This window comes from Copidosoma floridanum, unplaced genomic scaffold (genome assembly GCF_036245765.1).
Source record: "Copidosoma floridanum isolate Cflo_tuat_1 unplaced genomic scaffold, Cflo_Japanese_pri ptg000006l, whole genome shotgun sequence".
Taxonomy (NCBI): domain Eukaryota; kingdom Metazoa; phylum Arthropoda; class Insecta; order Hymenoptera; family Encyrtidae; genus Copidosoma; species Copidosoma floridanum.
Window position 1 is genome coordinate 15673091 of NW_028321883.1, and position 22341 is coordinate 15695431.

At 46.1% G+C, this 22341-nt stretch overlaps 1 protein-coding gene across 1 annotated transcript in view; it reads left to right on the plus strand.

Moving 5' to 3' along the window:
• Ten-m (teneurin transmembrane protein Ten-m) overlaps positions 1–22341 on the plus strand; it is a 308702-nt gene that overhangs the window by 269413 nt on the left and 16948 nt on the right. Inside the window, exon 3 of the mRNA XM_089598742.1 lies at positions 16657–16839. Within this exon, the coding sequence (XP_089454868.1) occupies positions 16657–16839 (183 nt within the window). The remainder of the gene's footprint in view (positions 1–16656; positions 16840–22341) is intronic.

Sequence of the window (22341 nt, forward strand, 5' to 3'; positions counted from 1 at the left end):
GCATAACCCCAAGCGCACGAATCGCATGCACCTCGATACAGGGAAAATCACTTAATCGCGACTGAGAATGGTAAATCGGTATCCACGCGGTGCCATTCCGCAATGGTCCAACAATAATGCGTTCCCATGGGGCCTCCAATATTGCGAAACACCCAGCGATAAATCCGAAAAGAGCGAGTGCAAACTCGAGATTAGCCGGCGGTGGTTTTCGCGAGCTTTTAAAAATATAATCCGCGAGAGAGGAATTTCTTTCGCTGCACGTGATTTTAAAAATAAATTTTTTTTTCCTTCCCTCCCGATACGTGACTTTTCGTCCCCTTTGAATGAATCAGTGGCTCGTTGTTGTTGGATTGCACTGTTGCGAACTAAAAATACAGCTGACAGCTCGCGGTCGAAGGTCTTATACTTTCGATGGCACGTACGCCTAATCATTTCGACTTTCATTAATATAAACTGCGTCTTTGCTGGAAAAAGTAAGCGTTCCCCCCTCGCGGGAAAATCAAAGTGCCACGCGGGTAATTAAAACGGGTCAAAAGTTCAGTTTTCTCCAGCCGCAGTGTTTGCTCGATTTCACAAAATTACTTGGAAGGGGAAGTGGAAAAAAGAAAAGAAGTAACAAAAAGACGCGTGTAGGTACTAGCCGAGAGTTCATTGACAGCGATGCATTCGGTGTACCCAATACATGCACCTATAACTTGGTCTACAACAGAGTGACGGCGTATACGTGACCGATCGTCGTTTCAAATCGATTTCGAATTCAGGTAGTCTCTCTTCTCGCGCCCATCGTCGCCGCAGATACGTATATATTTATATGTTGGCCGCGCGCTGCATTATTTAAACGAATACGTATATTATATACACGTGCGCACACCACTATGGCGTCGATCTCGTATCATCGACCTCTCGTATAGCCTCTCTTTTCTTCTTTTGTCTTATTCCTCGGTGATGTACCTGTACATATGCTCCGGCCTTTGGTAGTCACGCGTCCGATTAACCATCGCTGCGATTGGCGCATCTATTATTCATCGCCGCGTTTAGGGCTCGTTTGGGGATCTTTTTTCCATACCTGTGCGCGATTAGTCAAAAAGTGGAATAGAACATATCCCGTGGCGGTGAATTTACGCGTTGGGCGAAATAGTACTTACTCGGTGTACGCGATTCGCCGCAAAGTATTGAAACAAAAAAAGAAGAAGAAAAGAAACATTAAACGAAGCTAATATGTATGAGCCTCGAGTGAGATGTAACAAAGTGAGTTCCATCAACGGTCTGACGTGGGTATAACTGCCACAGAAGAGTCGCCGTCGTGTGGTGTATACCATTTCCCGGCTTTCTTCCTTTCTCCTCTAATTGGTGATGGACAAGCGCACCAGCAGCAGCTTCGCCACCAGTTTGTATATACTTACACCCAATGCACACATCCACGCAAACCCAACACCAACACGACTAGTGGGTGTACATCTATACACAAGTACCATGTGTGTACAGTTGCTCCGAATCCTCCGAGTGGTCTTGTTTTTTCAACTCTACACTCTGCAGCCGAGAGTCGAGAGTGTGACAGGAGATGGAAGAGTGTGCCATCCAGTTGGTGCATCACGGAGAAACGAGCTTTCCCCGATGGCGTTGGATTTCTTTTCATCCGTGACTATACACTATACGTGCACGACACATACGCATACTTACTCCGTGTCTCGCTCCGTGTATATGGGTGTTTGGGTTGTAGAGCGTGTGTGACGTGCCGTTAGTTGAAAAATATTTTTCCTTCGCTCGAGTGATGCCGCGCCTAAGTATATACTTTTGTGCTACATGTATACAATATAATACTTTCGTAACGGCGATTATACCTACATTTTATATTGTCCACGTTATTGAGGACAAACATCCACCCCCAGCGCTTTTTCGGTGTGTAACTCGAGTTGACCATCATTTGACCGATAAGGAAATTTCACCTTTTCTGCAAAGCGCCTCTAAATCGTTTTTCACCATACCTCGGTATGAATATTCGTGTTGAAGGACACCCCGGGATCGTAACGTGAAACCGCAACAAGAAAAGTGTTGTAAAAATGATTTTTTTGTTTCTTGTTTAATGAAGAAATCCCGAGTCGACGCCTATAATATACACGTGAGCAGATGTGCAGCGGCGATTAGGCGATTGTCATTATTTTTTTCCCCGGAGAGAGTATCGCGTTACCCATACATACGCAGTACTGCTGCCTCGTTATGCTAATTATTTTTTATACGTCCCGAGCGGAGAGAGAGAGAGAGATCTCTCTCGCATCCGTAACGGTCCATCGGAGAGCTCGTGTGCGGATTTTATTTTTTTTTTCGTCCCTGCGAATGAGCTCGTAGTCATATTTTTTCGCACGCCCGGAGATTTATGCCGAGGGGGACTCGTGTACCCAGAAGTGTCTAATGAGCGAGGAACACGGAGTGTTTAGGTCCCGAATCTCGCCGGGAGTGGCAGATCGCGTATCTCTCGTTCCGCTGGTCAACGGTAAACGCGAGGCCGGTGTTTTTTAATCGAGTCAAAGCAAAGAAGGAGAATTTTGACGCTCGTGTTTCGTGTGTATGTAAACGCCGATGGTGGACCTTTTTTTTTTTTTTTTTTTGTCGTAATTGGAGTGGCCTTGGGTCTCGCGGAGCGAAACTAAAGATCCCATACGTGCTTTTAATTGTTTCTCTTGGTTCTCGAATTCCACGTTGCTCTTTTATTATTATTATTATTTCACGATATTTATGTCGCGTCCCTATGGGCATTTCACGAATAACCTCATCGATTAGCGAAGTGAACGAAAAAAGTAAGCAAGCGACAGACGTCCGAACCGAACAATAGAGCATTCAGTCCTCGAAGGATATAGGGAAGACGTGCGGGCGCTCGATCTGTCACCTCCCCGAGAAGGGGGCCCTTGAAAAAAGGCACAGCAGACGCCCACGGAGCGGAAGTGGAGCAGACGACGTCGACTCTCCCTATATTCCCCATGTGCTATGGGAAAAATCAAAGGGTCTCCCCCGTACAGAAGAAACGATACCTCTATTTACCCTCCCCCTTCCAAAAAAAACAAAAAAATACCGATCGGAAGCTGGGCCAGGTACAAATACTCGGGTGGCTATATACAGTATTAGGGAGAAAGAAAATTCGTCGTCCTTATAGAGTAGCAAAACAAAATTTACCTGGCCGCGGTATACAAGAATCCACACATGAGTGTATAAGGAAAAAGATAATAGGAGCCCGTCTTTTTTTTCAAGAAAGAGCAATTAGATTCGCGTAGGAGGGCATCGATCGACACGGAGGAAAAGAGATCGGCTATACATGGCGAGCGCGCACGTGCCACTAACGAGTGTAGGGATACAGAGAAAGAATCCTCTCGGTTTCAGCGATAGATATACACTCACACATACACTGTCCGTGATGTACACGATGACCTCCTTTCAACCTTTTCGGGCCAATGTAGTATATATGCGTATACGTAGGGAGGAACCCCCTATCGTCTCGGATTTAGGGTTATAGCCCGGGAGATGCCATGACGATTGCGCGTTTCAGGCTCCACGGCTCTCCGATACTTTGCTATTCCTTTCCCCCGTCTATATACGGTTTTCGAAGGAATTTTGCCCCCCACCCCCCCATTTTCGGAGGGCTGATTTATCGCGCGCGCCCTCGAGGGTAGAACTCTCGGAAGTTTTGTTTTATTCGGCTCGATTGGACTTACTACTTTTTTTTCCTCCACCTCCCCCCCTTCCCTCTTGGAGTATATGCAAATACTTTGTCTTTTTCTCCCGGAAAGACGCGGCTAGCCGATCGGATCGTCTTTATCTGATATCGAAAGATCCTCCGATGAAGATTCTTCTCCCCCCACGATCGGCGTCCCTTTTTTCCCCTCCTCCTTCCTCTGACGCGTCGTATAGGTAGGTACACACCGTGGGCCACGGTATTCGGATTGCATTGTGTACACACGCCGCCGCGGCTGTCACTCGGATGGTGAAAAACATCGGACGTTTCGCGCACAAAAGCCTCGGTAATAGAGACGGGAAGATGCCATCCGTCGATTACGAAAACGATAGGGCCAAAGCCGCTAATTGCCAATCGCCTATCCCTATACTTAAAAATCACGGCCCGATGATAATGAGGGGCTAGATCTTGATAAAATACAACGCAGGGAAGATCATTATACGCGAGCCCATAGTATAATATACACACACACTCGTCCGAAAATTTGGGAGGATTGATATCTTCGTCGAATCGGGCTTTTCCCTCTCAAACGAGTGGGTGGTGCATTACCGTGAACTCGTAAATTCACCCCCGCGCTATGAGCGCACCGTATAATTACCATTATCTTCTTTCTCGTGGGGGGACGGGTCTTTCGATGCATTTCAAGTGAAACGAATAGACACGCGCACCGCGACGAACGGATGGGGGAAACTAATCGTTTGAAATCAAGCCAATCAGAAACTAATGCTCTATTCGTACGCGCGCCGTGTAATTACAACGTCCAATAAATATGATCAAAAGGCCACAAAGTGCCATTACCATAAGAATTTTCCTTTCGATGTATGACAATCTATTGGAACAGATCTCCATCGATCCCGCGCGCGCCTACACGTGCAGCGTCGTAATGATATATACCAGCGTAGAAGAAAACAAAAAAACATTGGAACTCATTTGCTCCGTTTCACAATGAGTCCCGCCCGCCTGCCAACAGCAATTACCCAATGACTTTCCAACTCGTAACACGAAAAGTACGAGTATAACAAAACAAAAACCTATACAAATCAAGCCGATCCACACTTATCGCGTGTTTATCGTAACAATATGTTCTTCCCGTTAAATTGGCAAACGGCTGAGCAGAAAGAGCAAACGAAAAAAAAACATTACGGAGTCGTCGCTCCTTATCTTGGGTCTGTATCGATCGATCCACCGGTTCTCTGTCTAGCGCATATTGAAGGATACGTCGAGTTAGCGAGTGCTCCGGTATAAATCACCACAAATAAATAAATAAATTACACCTGGCGTGTATTATTATATTACAGGGGCACATGCACACGATAGGGATGGAGGACGATATAGATCGGTGTAATCTGTATACAACTTGGCGCGGTGTTGTATCGTGCTGCGGGGCAGGACGCGACGATTCGTTTCGATGCGCGTATACAATAATATAAATCATATAACATGTACTCCCCTTCCGCAACTTTATTTCCGAGTCCCGCATGTGATCTAATTGCATCTCTTTTTTTTTCGCATAGCCGTTCATTGTCTATCACACGTATACCTAAGGACGTACATATATGTATATGTACATAGGTGGGTGTAGCACAGGTATACTGGTTTGACGAGTGCATCGTATTCGTTTTTAATCATTCCACCACGGGTTTTACGACCATCCTCGGCAGTTTATTCTCCGATTTCTTTTTTTTTTTTTTTTTTTTCCTCTTCCTTTTGCCACGGCCGTATAGCAATGAAAGGATCTATAACTTGTCGCCAGCATACGTCGAAGAGATATATCGCACCGCTCGCGGCTACCCCCTAATTTACGACGCAATAACGCCCGATGATCATCATCATTATTGTAACCTCCATCGTTTTATTAATAAAAAGTGCTTCGTCAAGCGTATGAAAAAAAAAAAAATATATATTAATCAGCATCGCGTGCGCGCAAACACATCACCCATGTACCTTTCGAGTATAGCCATCACAACCACGTGTGCCATACAGTAATCCCAAACGCGTTAATGAACTTTTCATCGTGCGACGCATTCCTTTGGTGCGCTGCAAAATACTCTTGTGCTCGCGAATCGCACCGCAAAATTGCTGAAGACGACCACATAGCGTGAGCTTAAAAGCTTGAGATTTTTTTTTTCCCCCCCGCTCGAATAGACTTGGTGTTCTTTTTCGGTGGCAGTCCTCGGCTTCGCCATTAATTCACCTTCGGATAAAGGCCCATCCATCACACGGAGGCCCCCTTGTCCAACACTCTTGTATCCAAGCTCGCGTGGGCTAGTCTAAAATTAAGCCCTCGGCGTAGCCAAAACTATACGGTCTGATGTGCGCCGCCGCGATACTCTCGATTATTTCCCCCCCCCTTTTTGCCCTTACAACGCGCGAGCGGTGGACACCTAGACGTTTCACTTTAGCCCGCGGCTCTCATCGCGTAACCATACATTATAGGTATTACCCTATGCACACGACAACGCTCCGAAAAGCGTGTAAGAAAAAACAACGAGCGCAGGTCCGCGACGGCGAGAAGAAAAGCGCTCCGCGGGTGTGTGCAGTGTATATACATCCGTACAACTGTATATTATGTACTCGAGTATTATATTTATAGGTCGAGCGCTCTCTCTCTCTCCTTGCGTCTAAATTTGCATGGAACAATGCGCGACACTGCACACAACTCCAACAGCTCGAGGCACTTACGCGCGTGCATATACCATCTTATACCTAGGTATTATTATTACCCTACCATATACTCCTCTCGCGAGAAAGATCCGGTGTACACACAAGTGCTGGTCTATTGTACATATATAGGTATGTACAAGTAATACGTGCAAGGGAGAGAGATCTCGCCCATCTCTCGCGCCCACGATATATATTATATTGTGCTCTCGTGTGTACTTTATATATATACACAAGTGTACACAATAGAGGCTGGGCCCGAGAGTATTATACGTTATACGTGAGAGGGGGGGAAAAAAATGGAAAAAGGGAAAAAAAAGCCGAGTGTGTCTGTACACGTATTATAAACACTGCAGGTACTTTATAATGCTGTATCATACATACACATATATAATATGTGTACGGGGAGACGTCGATCGTATTGTATTGTACGCGCTGCACAGCTATCGGGTGGGTGTACTTTATACGTGTATATTATATATAGGTACGTGTAGACGCGTTATGTATGCCCCCTCGATATATCCTGGGCACGTTAAGTGCATTGTTGTCGTTTTAATAAGCCGATGGGTGTGTGTGAGGACATATTTTCTCTCTATCTCTTTCTGCGGTGGTAGAAAAAGCATGTTTTTTTTTTTTTTTTTTTTACGAGCACCTATTTAGCGACTCGATCGCCTAACGAGGTAATTACACGTGATCTTCTAGATCTGCTGCACTGCAGATATATGTACACCTACACACGGTTTTCGAGGGGGAAAACGGTTTTTGCGTGTCCATCGCCCGTGCCCTTTGTGTTGGGGTTTTTGTTTAAAAACATACATGCATTGTATTTTTAGAGCTACCAAAATTTACGACCAAAGGTTTACGTGGGTGCTAATGGTAATTAAAGCGGATTTTATCTTTTTTTTTTCAAATTCAACTCGTAAGTACAGTGTTCACATGCACGGGGTTTTCTCATTTTTTTTCATGCCAAGACCTTCCGGTATAAGTAGTCGTGTGTCGACCTCGAAAACCGATACGTCGTGTCGTTGGTTTTTTTTTCGAAAAACCACGTTGCGCAACGATTCCCTCCTCCTTTCCACGATGATGCCCTTCGACGTGAAAGCACAGTAGCTCTGCGGTTTATTATTACAATCAGTACTTATCTAACTCGCCGGACTGTGTAGCTGCCGCGGCGCGCCCATTAAAAAACACCCCGCAAAATAAACAACTCGCTCCGAACTCGCCCGTTTATTTTAGCTGGCTGTATACGTGTATAATATATATACCTTCAGACCTGCGTGCACGCGCGCCCTGGCTTGCCACCACCTAGACTTTTTTTTTTTTTTTTTTCCTTACCCAAGGGCCGATGGAGCGTTTTCTTCGCCACCACCACCACCGGGATTTATTCCCTGTTTTCCCTCTGTTTTTCCGCCCTCGTTACTCACACGCGCGCAAACCTCGTCGTTCGTCCAATTTTTTTTTTTTTTCCTCACTCCCTTTCTTCTCGCTGCTCCCCACGAGTGTATGGGCATTACAGTGTGGAGAGTAAAGTTTCTATGCGCCCCGCGAAAGTGAATTTATTACGCGTATACGTACACGCCTGCTGATGCATGCCCCGTCCATTCTGCATTTTTTTTCCCTTTTTTTTTTCCTCGGCGCTACTGACCACTGCGTATACCACAGGTCCTTTTTTTTTAATTAGTACGTTCGTACATATACATATATACACGTATTTATGTGTCGATCCGATGCCGTTTATCAGCGTAAAATGTATTTGCGCACGTGCGACGTATCGATTGCGTGTGCACCGCTCTACATATTATTGCGCGTACATATGGGCACAAATAAATACGTGTATATGTATATAATATATAGATTAAATGAAAACCGGCCCGGGCAGAGGAGCGTCTTTTTTAATGCTATTAATTACGCGATCCGAGTATATTTATTGCCTTCGATGAATTTGCCGTTGCTCAAGATTTTTTACATTTATTTTTACACCCTCGTGCTATACGTGAAAAAAATAATATCTCGAGTCCTGCAGCGTGACTTTTCTTATATTTATATTTATTTATTGATCCCGTCGTATAAATATACGCATGCTCACCCGCTTATTTATTTATTATTTATTAATCAACGCGTTTAATAAAAATATATGTCTCACTCGTGGACCTTTTTTCCCCCCCTTAATTAATCTCCTCCCCGCACCCTCCACCGCCTACGCCCGTTCGAGCGAAGCGGAGAGCAAGTGTATAGGTATATAAGCTTGCCTATAAAGAACATTCGTATATTACAATTGCCCTGGGAGAGAAAGAGGGAGGGAGGGAGGACCGAAATTGACTTTTCCGTTACAACTCCGAACGCATCGGGCTTCTCATTAACCGTTTCCTTCCGCGCTCCGCTGTGGTTTGTATGCATGTGTAAGGCATCGGCCACGCGCCCATCGTTTCATTGTTCGGTGCGATATATATCATTTTTACATTTATATGGTTATACCCACATCCGTCATTGCTGCTGTACATTGGGTACGCCCCTCGCAAACATATAATGCGTACACTTTGGCTCGATCTCTTCCTTTGGCTTTTCTCTCAATTGTTGCGCATCGTGCGACGGTTTTAACGGTGTATAATATATGTTTATTTGCCTTTAATTGCGAACAAGAGTCTCTCTCTTTTTATTTTTTCTCTCGTTTTTTTTTTCTTCCATCATTTGCAGTTTGGTCGTTCAATTGGACGGGGATTTGGGACGTAACGAGCGAGTCGGGGTAATGATGACTCGCGGCCCTCGCAAGGAATCCTCGAAAACAAGGAAAGTTACGATAATGCCTGCATTTGTATAATTGTTAAATTTCGGTGCGGCCACGTTATTGTCGGAGTCGTTTTGCTCGAGCCAAGTAACAAGCACACATACATGTACATGCGAGTAAAGTTAATTTAATTGACTCGTTTTTCTTTTTTTTTCCCCTCCCCGACTCTTTGGGAAAAGTTGATGTCACGCGGGTCGGCTACAATTGTAATCAAGCGTATCGCGTTACCCGCGAGGAATAATTTATCGAGGCGAATCAATGGGGATTCAGTTTCGCCTTAACTCACGCCGGACCGAGCCATGAATTTCTCGAAATTTTCGTAACGCGCCGCGCGTCACCATAGCTCTCGGCCATCCGGCAACGTTGGGAGATGAGAAAAAAAAGCTATCAACGTATTCCCACACGAGGAAGAAGGACCGGGCAGTAATGATGTCTTTCGCGTGCAGGGCGTAATTAAATCAGCATTCCGAGGCCGAAAAAAAAAAATACCAAATACGACCAATACAATCCTAGCATTGATATTTGCCCCCCCCCCTTCCCTAAGCAAGTGTCACCCATATACCGAAGAACCTACCCTCTCTCTCTCTCACTAACTTTCCGCGCTCCTTCCCTCCGCCATTTTTCAAAAGCACTCCCCCTTCGCCAACCCGACCCGCGCTATGAGCACCGCCTCTTTTCCCATGCGCTGCACCTTGCCCTCTCCGAAAAAAAAAAAAAAAAAAAAGGTACAGCGCTGCTGTTGCAGCGCCTCAATTACACACTTGCGTATCCTCCTATCGCGCGCAGCGTGTGCACCGTAGGCGCGCCCGACACATCCGGTACCGTGTAACCGTGCAATTCCTCAGTCCGCCAACATATATATGTATATAAACGCACACACGTACAAATGTCGTTCCCGGGGAAAAACACACAAGGCAGCCTGATCGCAATGATGGATAATGACGAGTGCCAAAAGAAGAAGGGCCTAGAGAGAGAATCCGTACGATTCGCGCGCACGGATGCTGAGAAGGAGAGAAGCGCGCGAAAGCCGGTTTTCGAGGAAATTGCTCGCGCAAATTGAGCGTGTAATATAATGCTACCTTGCCACCATACCTCCTCCTCCTTTTTTTTTTTTTTTTTTTTTCCTCTGTTTCTCGTATTATAGCTCTCTTATCTCGGAGACGGTGCCTGTATGTATATATGGGCGTGGTTGTTGTTTTTTCCCGCTGTCCAGGGCACTTGGTTTTGGCCTTTGTCAAGCGCAGGCAGTGATTGCTCTATTCAATTTACGGGGAGCCCTCGATCGGGCAGGGAAAAAAAGGGTCTCTCTTTACTCCACACGCACGCGACGACACCTAAATTTGCAAATGTTGGCGCGATGACGGAAAAATTGCAGGGCTGGATCCTTTACGCGGCCGATTGACCGTAATCCGATGTCATACCACCATGCTTAAATCCGTTGGTTTTACTCCTGACTTCTTTTCAACGGCGGAGACTCGCTTCCGCTTGTCAATACCTCAATGGGCTCTGGTTGCCTCGTCCGTCTTTCGAGGCGAAAATAAAGCGCCATCGTCGATGAAAAATGTATGAACGAGTGGAACCCGGGGGATCGCGTCAAAGGGTATCTCCCAATTAAAACACCCCTTTCCAGAAACGCGCCCTTTTTACCCCGGGCTTTCCTCCTCTCCTCCCCCGTGCTCATCTCGTCGGTGCTGCTGTTGTACGGAGTATGGAAAAATTGGCTCCCGATTGGAAAAGTGAATCAACCACGGGACGACGGTGAACGCCCCTCTTTTTTTTTCCTTTGCTCGATTTTCTAAGGTTAAAAATAAGAGGGGGCGAATTGTCTCTTAAACGACTGACGTGCGTCTCGCGCATCGCTGAATCGAGGACTCTCTGGTGTCGTGTTTTTTCACAAAGCAACACATTATGATAACGGAACCGTGATTTCCTCGAAAGAACAACAAAACATTGTTATCAAAAACCGCGGGCAATACACGTGGGTACCTTGTATATATACTTACGATCGTAGCAAAGTTGTGTCGTAGCGCAAAAAAGAAGAAAAAAATAAAGTACATACAGCCGAGCAACCACACGCGCGTACAGCTGCGGTCACCCGAGCTCTCGGGTAAACAGCATCATTACGAAAGAGCACATTCGATTAACTTTCAGCTACCTCTTTCGCTTGGTGTACGAGGGTTGGGGGGGGGGGAAGAGGTAAGAAACAAAGAATCGCACGGACCGTAGTTTCCTATTTAAACATCACCGCTGAGAGGAGCAAAAAGCCGACTCGTAGGTACACACTCCTCTCTTTCTCGTTAACTTTTCCCCAGAGTTGTTGTACACACCGTAATAATCACAATAATATGTATATACGCACCCCCCCCCTTCTATATAATATGCTTCCGCGGACTATCCACTATATTATACTCTGCTCGGGTAATTGCGCGTTTTGCAAGTCTCTCTCTCTCTCTCTCTCCATCTTCCGCGCGCGCCAGACGAGTACGTACACCATACACACAATAATATTCCGGCGCGTGAAACTCCCCCTCCCCCCCCCTCTTCGTCTTCTCATATATTATTGTGCGCGCAAGTACAGAGCCTCGTTTGCGGCGCGAGGTTTAACGAGACGCACGCGAATTTTCCCAGTATATATTATATGCTCCGATGAAAGCTAGAAAAAGCAACAGACCGCAGAGGGTTGACGCAGATTGGACTCTCCTACACCGTAATGTGTACATTTAGCATCTCGTTGGGTTATTTAAGGAGATCATGGGAGAGGCTCCTTCGGAAGACTTGTCCTTTTTTTTCTTTTATCTCCACCAAGCACTTGGTGGTGGAGTTCCTCACCATATACTTGTACACGCGGTACCATTACGGCCAATAAATGTTCATCGTCCTCCTTTTTTTATTTATCAACGCATTTGTATAGGGTATATATATATACCTACTTTTGGTCCCATCGATTCGTCTTCGTCTGCCCCGACAACCATACACGTCTGTCCGGGGCCCCGGGGTTTGGAAAAATATTTTCTTGGGCGCCGAGGCGTGCACCAAGTATATAGCTACGGTACAGACACACTAATCTCCCTGGATTTTCTTCTTCGCAAGCACGTGCGGTCCGCCACCATCCGGTGCGCGTGGCGAGGAAGTTGTAAATTCCATCGGCAGCCTTTCTCTCTCTCGGCGCCCATCAGCCCTCTCGTTGCGTCATTTCGGCTGCAGTCCATTGCGGTAATGCTCCGAAGCGCCGATTTATGCGGCCCACGGGGGCAGGGGTGGTCGATGATCAAAGAGCCGAGCTTCGGGCGAGCTTTAATTTTAGAAGGAAACCCGGCCGATCGCCCGACTCTCGCTTCGACAGCGCACAAGGAAAAAGCTTCGCTCGTTCTTTTCTGAACCAGCCAAGGGTACATAAGCGTAACAGGAGCCGACATGCCCCGCACCGGGCCCGTCACAACTGACGTGTGCCGATGGATCCTCCATCGGGTTTTCCAGAGAAACCGAGAGTTCAAGGGTAATCGAGAGGAGATCCGTTCGTGAAAGGAAAAAAAAAGACGCGCGTAACAAAGGTAATGTAGGTACGGTAGCTATACGAGGGGATGAGGGGAGGAAAGAAAAAAAAAAGAGCATCGGTTGTATATAGTTTTTCATGCAGGTATACATATATACGCACAATGGAGATTGCTCATCTCTCCCGTCACTCCGTGGCTAATGGAATTTATTAAGAGTAGCCGGAGCGCAGTTTCTTCTCCTCCTCCTTCCATTGTAGCGAAAAGCAGGGCCCAGCTGGTGGCGGTGAAGTCTCCAAAATGAAAGAGAGACCTTTCCGTTGTCGTCGAGGCCTTTTTGTCGTTCCCCTGGCGTTGCTCTCGTTGCGCGTACAAACTCTCTCGTGGCTTGGCACTGCGATTCGTAAAAGGTAGGCGCGCACGGGCCGTCATCGTTTTCGTTGCTGTATAAAAAAAAAAAAGCTCCTCCTCCTCCTCCCGCTATTTACCGCATTATTACAATGCGCCAGGGATATGGGAATCAAGAGCGCGGGCCACTTGAAGCCTGCTCTGTGTATAATATACCTAGAGGAGCGTGCTCTCGTGTGTTTTTGACGATATTTTCGGCCGAACGGCATTCCGAGTGCCCTTTTTCAGAGAGAGAGAGAGCCATTCTTTTCTTTCTCTCTCCCTTGCTGGTATATATTATATCCGTACATGCTCCTTCGGTCTCATATCTTGCGCCACTATCGAGTTCCCTCTTTGTCGCTCTCTCTCGCGAGCCGCTTTTTTCTCTCTCTCGTTTTGCACTTAATTAAGAGGCTCGATGTACAATTCCGGACAATTGTGGCGCGCCGAGGGTGGAGTTTTGTCGTAGACGCACGGGTAAGTGGGATTAGAGAGAGAGAGAGTAGGTATATACATGTTTTTGCGAGCGATGCTTTGCTTTATTGTTTCTCAAGTGTGTGCGTGTATATTTGGAGAGTGGGAGGGAAAAGAAGCTTGTCGTTTGGTTTTTTACCCCCCCCCCTCCCCGCCTCCTTCTTCTCTTTCATTTCTGAAACGTTCCTGTATGCGCTCCTTCTCTAAGCCATTGTTGCAAATTAAGCATTTCGTTGTGTAGACAATAGCCATGCTTGTCGGGGCCTTTTTTCTCTTTTTTTTTTTTTTTTTTTTCATCGTCGAGGGACTATATTTGTACTGAAATGCGCGAGCTATGCGAAACATTTGCTCTCCGAATTGGGGAAAACCGATGCTGTACATGTGGGTAAACGTGTGACGTGGTTAATATAAAACAAAATGTAGATGTCAATCAAGCATTACAAATTTCCGATCCCAAGACGACAAATCCGGCATCGACGACTCTACGGTGATCTACATCCCAAAAGATCCTCTAAACCTATAATATACCAGTTTAAAATCCAAGCCAAGCGCCCGTCGCGATGCATCTTTCGTCCCCTACCTAAAGCTTGTATTAACCGACAAGATCTGTGGTGATATCTCTCGGAGACATAATGTATGGGTGCACGTCTTTCCTGTGTGTCCCGGCGATCTCTCGAAATTTTCGTCGTTTCTGATTGATCCGACGTGCACCAGCCCACGCCCCCGTACAAACTATACAGTGCTGTCGAAATGTAAATTTCAAACAAGATATATCAATACTATCATTTGAAAAAAAAGCCAAGCCAAGCCCCTTTGTACCCGATGAAGAAATCTCTCGACTCTGCCGTTACGCTTTTTGATCATTCTTCGAGAGCGAACCCTCGAGGGTTGGGACTCGAAAACAAAAAAAAAGGGGGGGGGGGCACTCGAATTTGGATTTGGGTTCGCGAGGCGGACTCGAGAGAACGCGTTTTAACGATCGATCCTACCGATCGACAAGCTGTTTTCTCGTTGCACGCGCGTGCAAGTCGTCGGCGAGCCGCGCACAATGGAGCCGCCCGACGTTAACGAAAGGGAACCGCCACGTCAGTGGGTTACAGTGGCCATTGCTATTATGTCCACTTAAGGGAGAAAAGCCAAAAGTGGGTGGGGGGAAAATAACAACGTCAAAGAACCGTGAGTTTTTTCATCGAGGACGCGTGTAACCCGTCGGCGAAGTAAAAAGGCCCCCGAGAAGGGCCAACCGTTCGTTGTCGCGCGCGACGAATTTTCCGTCGAGTGGCGCGCCTAACGTGTGTGTATACGCCCATTGTCCCGATTCCCCAAAACGAGAGGAGCTCGCTCGCACGCGACCTTTTGTGAGATCGCGCATTTTTGATGCTTAAGGGTCTCGAGTGAACGCACCTTGGACTCATCTTCCGTGGTCTATTAGCCTTTGGTTACGGATTTTCAGCGCGGACAAGCTGCCGCACCCACAGGCATCAGCCCCGATATTATATATATATGTATACACATGGGCATTTTTATTCACAAAGAGAATCTCCTTCCTTGCCGATCGATCACCACGTCTCGGGTTCCCTCTTTTCTCCTCTTCCGAGGGCTTTTCTTTATTGTTGTACTTTTTTTTTTTTTCCTTCTCCTCGCCGAGAGGGTAGCTTTTACGGGATTATACCGCTAAGTGCTGCGTTTAATGGCATTAGGAAAATTCTCGTCCTCTCTCCTCGAGTGTGCGAGCACGCGCTCCCTTCCCCTTCTCCTCCGTATACTTAATTGTATCTTGCGCGAACGCTACTTTTTTCCTGCTCGGAGATATTTTCTTCTTTTTTTTTTTTTTTATCTATTATAACCGCAACCGAGAGTAAGTGTACACGGTAGTTTTTTTTTTTTTTTTTTTTTTTCAATGAAAATCACAAACGACGTTAACGAAACGTGATAAATAGTTTTTTCGACGACTATGTTGTAGAGCTACCGAAGCCCTCTCGGGTTGTTCAAATATTTATGCATTGCTCGGGTTACGACACCGGCGGCAGGATATATATATACGTCATGTATGAAACTTAGAGAATATGTCATGTATATAAAATACATCACGCGATATGGCCAACGAAACCCATTAGTTTGTATACATATACACACGCGTGAGCTCCGGGATGATAAAACGCTTATCTGCGCATTGTGTACAAAGAGAAACACTATATAGCTGCGTGAAAGAGTTTTTATTCTCATAAATGTACTGACGCACCGCATTTCTTTTATCATGTCGCTCGCCGCGGTCCGCGTGAGTTCAGTGCATCGTGGCTATTTATTTCAAGGGGATCCCTTTGGAAATGTTGAATACTCGGCGCTGATGTTTATTCGCATGTGTATAGTTTAGCGATGCCACCACACCCACGGGTATCGTTCGTCATTGCTCCTGTGTAACGCGATCCTCTATATGAATGTACAAAGCCATTTCACTTGACCGTGCGATTAGGGTTATCCGTCCGAGGGAGAACAAATAACAATATCGAGAGCTCGTGCTTATCTTATGTAATATAACTGCAGCAGCATCAGCAGCTCTTTGGTTACTCGACTTCTTGGAAAACTCAAGACCCTTGGAGACGCTTACTTTTTTTTTTCTTTTTTTTTTTTTTTTCAATCAAATTTAAAAAAAAAATTAGCTCGAGATCCAATTGCGTCCGCACGTTCATTTTCTCCTTTTATCTGATACACAATTGTGAATGTATATTATTTTTCCGACCATTGGAATTTATTATCACACGGACCTGAAACGGGACGCATTAAGTTAATTAAAAATGAAAAAAAAAAAAAAAAGTATCAGTTTTCACAATTTTAAGTAGAGAGAGAGAAAGGGATACACAGTAAACACACACCCGCACAATACAGCTAATTAACGCGGTACAAGGATGAACCTAACAACCAATAGAGTATATAAAGAGGTGGCTCGTAGAGCCCTTCTTGCGCACGTGTGCGAATGAATGAATATATTTTCACCATTACTAAACGAGAGATGATGATCATGGAGTTGTTATACATGTGTAAAATATAAATATACATATATGTATAAGTAATAAAAAAATGAATGAATAAATAAACATGAGCTAAAGTTTGGCACGTCGTTCTTTTCGTTACAGGGTGTCTGTTGGACAGCGCGGCACCGCGGGTACCACCCGATGTGCCACCGCGCAATCCCACAATGAGCCGGCTGAACGGCAGGTTGCCAGGAAGCCACGCGGCCAACGACCACGAGCGAGACCCCGACTTGGAGCCCAATTGCCTCGTACGCACCCCGTCCGGCAACTTTTACAACATATCGAGTACGTATTTATTTAATTGTTTGTTTATTTATATACTGTATACTATACGCTTTTTGCGACGATATTAGCTTCGTGGGCAATAATTATCCTTCCTCCTCGTCCTCCTCTGCACTCTGAGATTGGTGCGGGAATTAACAACGAAACGGATGAGCTGCAGCTCGAGGAAAAACCCTCCCGCTGCTGCGGGTAACCCGAGACTTCCTTTGAAATTCAATTAGGAAAGAGAACTCGAAAATTTTTCTCCTCCCCCCTCCCCCGCCCCTCTTCAGCCGTGTACCTGGTCGCGTCGAGGAGCGTGTAAAACAAGGAGTCGCGGAGCTCCCTTCCGACGATTGTTAGCAAAGTGTTTTTAACCCTGTCTTCCTCCGATTGTGGAAAACGCGGAAAAGGAATGGCAGGGAGCGAGAATTGCGAAAAACTCTTTTTGCCGGGCGTGGGAAAAGCGCCGTTTAACTATATTATTGTTATTCAAATGTCAGGTAGTTCGAGTGACGCAGCGAAGACAGCACATGTTATATATATATATATATATATACACTCGGCGTATACCTACACGAGCTACTGATCAAATTGGCCCGATTACTCGCACGACGGGGGCGAAAAAAATTACGCACCTCTCCCTACCCCACTCCACTCGAGCTCTTGTGTACGAGAAAATTGAAATGCCCTTAATCTAAATGCTAGTCCATTACGTATTATATACGTTACCCAAGTATTGTACCTATATAGCACATGTACACACCCTTGTGCAAGAGCCATTCGATTGTTTTGCTAATGAGAGCATCTTCCTCGTGTGGCTATGTGCAAGTGTGTGTGGAGTGCCCAACGCCTCTTAGGAATTTGTTTAGTCAGCTGTCTTCTTCCTCGTCTATTTCTTGCCGAGTGCCCCGGAGGTAATCTCGCGCCTTCATCTTAATTGAAATCACAGTTTTTCTCTCCCTCTTGCTTCCCTCTCATTCGTCCGGTGTGGCGGTAGAACAGCAACTGCCTGTATATAATATACTGTGCCAACGATATATGCCATACATTTTTATTACATTTTATGCGAAAACTTGAAAGCACCAGTATATATGTATGGATACATAAGAAGTGTGGGTGGAAACGAGTGACGCCGAGTCAAATTGTGAGGAATGATGATGCGATGGTTAATTGATGCGAGGTAAAAACGCGTAAATTACACCTACAAGCTCGAGAGTCTTTTCCCACGATTGAGTAATCGCCCCCAAAAGGCGGATCCCTGGATTCCCGCAGCGAAAATCGCTCGCGTCTCGTTTTCCCTCGACGCGTCGGTGTTTCCAACGTCAGAGACAGACACGAAAAAAAACAAAAAAAGAAAAGAAAAGACAACAGATCTCTCTTAAATACTGTTTTCCTCTACCTTTCGAATCGACTGTCCCAACAAACGACAATGGCTCCGGGACCAAATTAGCCCCGCTGGTTAACGCAACGGATATAGATCGCACATTTTTCTTTCTAGGGGTTATTAGATATACCTCGTGCAGGACATGCTCTGACGAGGGTACACTCGAGTGCATATACAACGGCCGCTCACGTGAACGGGTTTTTTGGCTCGATCGTTATCGGTTTTAAACATCCGGTGTGATTTTCTTTGACACAGGCCGATTATTTTTTGTTTGGGTAACCATTATAATATTACCCCTGCAGTGTGCCCACTTGATGAGACCGTGGAAGTTTGATGGACGCGCGAGTGGGAGTTTTTATCGTTTTATCTCGAGATTAGGGTATACCCACTCTTTTTTTTCCCCTCTCATAATATGTTGACATTGAAACGGGTCACAGTGAGCACAGTACGATCTACGCCAGCGCGTGTACTAGAGCTTGATTTATTGTAAAGCTGGCTAACGCGCACAAAAACAATCTTTTCCCTGGACGAGAATATTTTCACAATCTTGTTTACCGTTCGACCAAAAACTATTAGCAGCGAAATGCAAAAATTCCATAAGCACTTATCGCATCCCCTCGGAGAAGACGTGGTAATGCGATTTACAAACACGAGCCGGAAAAGTCGAAGGAAAAACAAAGGGCTCGCAATCCTGCCGTCCCACTTGTTCTTCCCCTCGTCTGGCAGTAGAGCTCCGAAAAAACATCATGGAAACACACGCAACACGCTAAAGACGCGTTATCTTATCTCTCCCGCGTGGGTGCCTCTTTCGGGTCATTCTTTTTTTCTTTTTTTTTTTTTTTTTTTTTTTTTTTTTGTTTTCGTTACCCTCCTCGGGAAAGTAAAATCAAGTGAACTCTCTTTTTTCTTCTTCTTCTTCTGCGTCCAGCATACCGACTCCTGCGGGCCGCTGTTATAATAAATACACTGCAGACGCGGGAGACCAGCTCGTAAATATTTGTCGAGGAGCCCGGACACCTTATCTTATCGTCGATTTTCGAAGGGAGTCGTGCCGCCTCGAACGATTTAGTGCTTTGCTTTTCGGGTCTTTCTTTTGTTTATGCGCACACGCAACGGTTTAATTTTTTTCTCTCCCCCCTTACAATACTCCGAGCCAATGATGGAGGAAGCAGGTTGACGTGGGGTTGGAGGAGCTCATGATGAAACCTACATCTCAATGATGGAGCGGAAAGTGTACGGATACGTGGAAATTTTTAGATGGTACACGTGTTTATGGCGATCGATGATAAATAACATTCTTGCCAACAAAAAAAAAAAGGGTACACACTTGAGGGGTACGGCCCTTACGCGTTTTACGCGCGCTCCTAACGAACTATTCCCAGTCCGGAGAGGAAGACTGTAAATTTCCCTCCCCCCCCCCTGACCGACAACTTCTCGCGTACGTAATAACGGCTACCAGCTCGTGTGTACTTTTACACCGGTCCCAGCAGGTTCGGCCTCTGAAAAATCAATTCGCGCAAAGTAACGGAGAGAAAAAAAAGGAAGCAAACGACGACGCGAAGCACTCGAACCTGCTTGAAGAGAAAAAGAAAAAACGTACATGTACATCGAGGGAAGATTTTACGGGGCTCTCGAAGCGTGGCTGAATAAAATTTCAATTTGTAACAACCGAGATCGCGTACACACACTATTTGCCACGGGCGTAAGGAAAAAACTTGAAAGCGCGAGGGGGGTGGTGGGGTGTAGGCCGCTTTACACGCCCTGGCGTGCGTTTATTGGAATAAATTTGAAAATTTTATTCCTCGGCCAACTTCTCCCGGCCCTCATCCTCCCCGACACGGAGAGTTCGCGGTGGCTTGTTGCTGGGAGAGCCGTAGGAGGGGCTTGTTGTTGTTTTCCCTTTTTCCACGGGCGCTCGGGAAAATTGCGCGCGTTTATTCTTTACGAGCGACCGGGAATTCCCCGAGTTTGGTCGCGCGCGTCCCATCGCCATCCTCGAGCGGGATTTATTCATGCGGCTCGTCGCTGCTGTTTTAAATTTTTTTCCCCAAAGTGCTGCGACGCGCTTTTCAAATTTTGCTTTTTTTTTTTTTTGCTTTTTGTTTCTCGCCATCGGAAAAACGTCACGCACTCGGCTAATCCACAGCGACAACAACCTTTCCCTCTCCTCGACGGTGGGAAACCAAATTTGCCTGTCTACATATAGGTAAAAATGTGACGTTAACCCATCTCTTTGGGGGAAAAAAAAAACAAAGGGAAGAAGAAGAGCGCACATCTGTTTTGATCCGGGACGCGTGCGCGCACATATAGGGGCTCTCTCGCTTTTCTTTCTCCGCAGTCCATACCGATCCTTCATCCCTTTTTTTTTTTTTTTCCCCTTCCCTCGGCAAAATAAACACAGAAGAACACAAGCATCAAAAGTCTCCTGGGTTGCTGCTGTTACCTTTACTACTATGCGGCGGTAAGGCGGCGCGTAGGAGGAGCGCTTGATTTATGGGACATCCCGGCGGAGCCTTCGACTTATCTCAACCCTCTATACCTATACCGTATATTGACTTCGCGCGTTATGATACACGTTTCGTGTGTACCTGTATACCTACCGACTCCCGAGGGAACATACACATATATAGCTGTGCCCTTGTCCCCGTTGGGAGGAGGAGAAGGACGGGTTTTTAAAAGACAGGCGGTTTTTTTTTTGTTTTGGGACTAGGTACCCATGGCTGCATCAGCTCTTTGAGGCCCTTTGAACGTATACGTGTCCTCTCTCTCTCTCTGTGGCTTTTGTATATCCTTTTCGCTCGAGAGCGGGTTACTCGCCGACGCTTGTGAATCTTAATGAACGCCCGCCGCTTAACTCCACAAAATGAAAGCGAGCTCCGTTTTCTCTTTACCAAACGGCCGATGTATACTCGTACGCGCAAATATACACGCTGTAATTGGATATTTTTCAGCTTTGTTCGATACACCCGAAATAGAAACGAATTGCTCGATTAAAAGTGTATACAACATATCCCTTGACATTACACGGTTGAACGAAAAAAAAGGGAGCAGCTGGTATACGTAGTTAACCATCTCTCCGCATATACATAGGTATACAGTGTAGTACGAAAAATCAAATCAACAGATAAATCTATAATTACAGGGGCCCCGAACTCGGTTGTCGCTCCATCGATAGATAAAGAGAGAGAGAGAGAAAAAAAAGGTATTATACCTACGATCTCTAGGCTGGGCGTGTGTGTACACCAGATAAAAAAAAAAAAAAAAAAAAAAAAAAAGGCGTAAAGAACAACGAAAGTTTGGTTCGACCCCCGGGCGCGATGTCGGAATCTATATATATACATGTATACTGCACAACAGCAGGAAGAGGAGGAGGGTGGGGAGTCGCTAAAACCTCCTAAATAGCTGGTGTACGGACCAAGAGAGAGAAGGAGATAGGATTCGGGAACCGCGCGTAACCCCCCCTTATAATCGGCGCAATCATCGCCGGCTCTGCGTCTACACATACATACAGTTGCTCACCTACAGGTTGTATATATAATATATTATGTATCCGTGTGTGCATGTAAAAAGGGGCCCCAGACTCACGAAACCGTCAATTAGCCGGCAGGTATTAGAGACGCTCTCTCTCTCTCTCTCTCCTTCCTCGGCCTTCCCACGCCCGCTCCTTCGTCCTCCTCCTCTTTGGGCCTTTCGTGTCCCGCTCCGAGGCTTCACTCGCGATACATACGAGAATTACGCTCCTCTCTTGTGCTTTTTATTTCCCTTTAACGCGCGCTTCTACACGTATACACACGCACCGGTGAACCTCAACTGCCGTCCATACGCCCTTATCTTGTATACGCTATTTTTGCATCTCTCCACCGTACCACGCGCGCCTTTTCCTCCTGTCACTCCGCTACACGCGAGTAATAATGATTTCGCAAGCTCGATGATTGGCGCGGTTACGTCATCGTACCACCGCCCTCGCATATTGTTTCTTATTTCTCATCTCGGCTCGATTCCCTCGCCTCTATAAATACATACACTCGGGGCAAGTGTATACAATACAACGTATCGAGATCGGAGCGATGAAAGTTTACTGCCCGTAGGGAGATTGATCGCCCGAGCCCGGCTTAATTTCACGGGGAAATCGCTCTCTC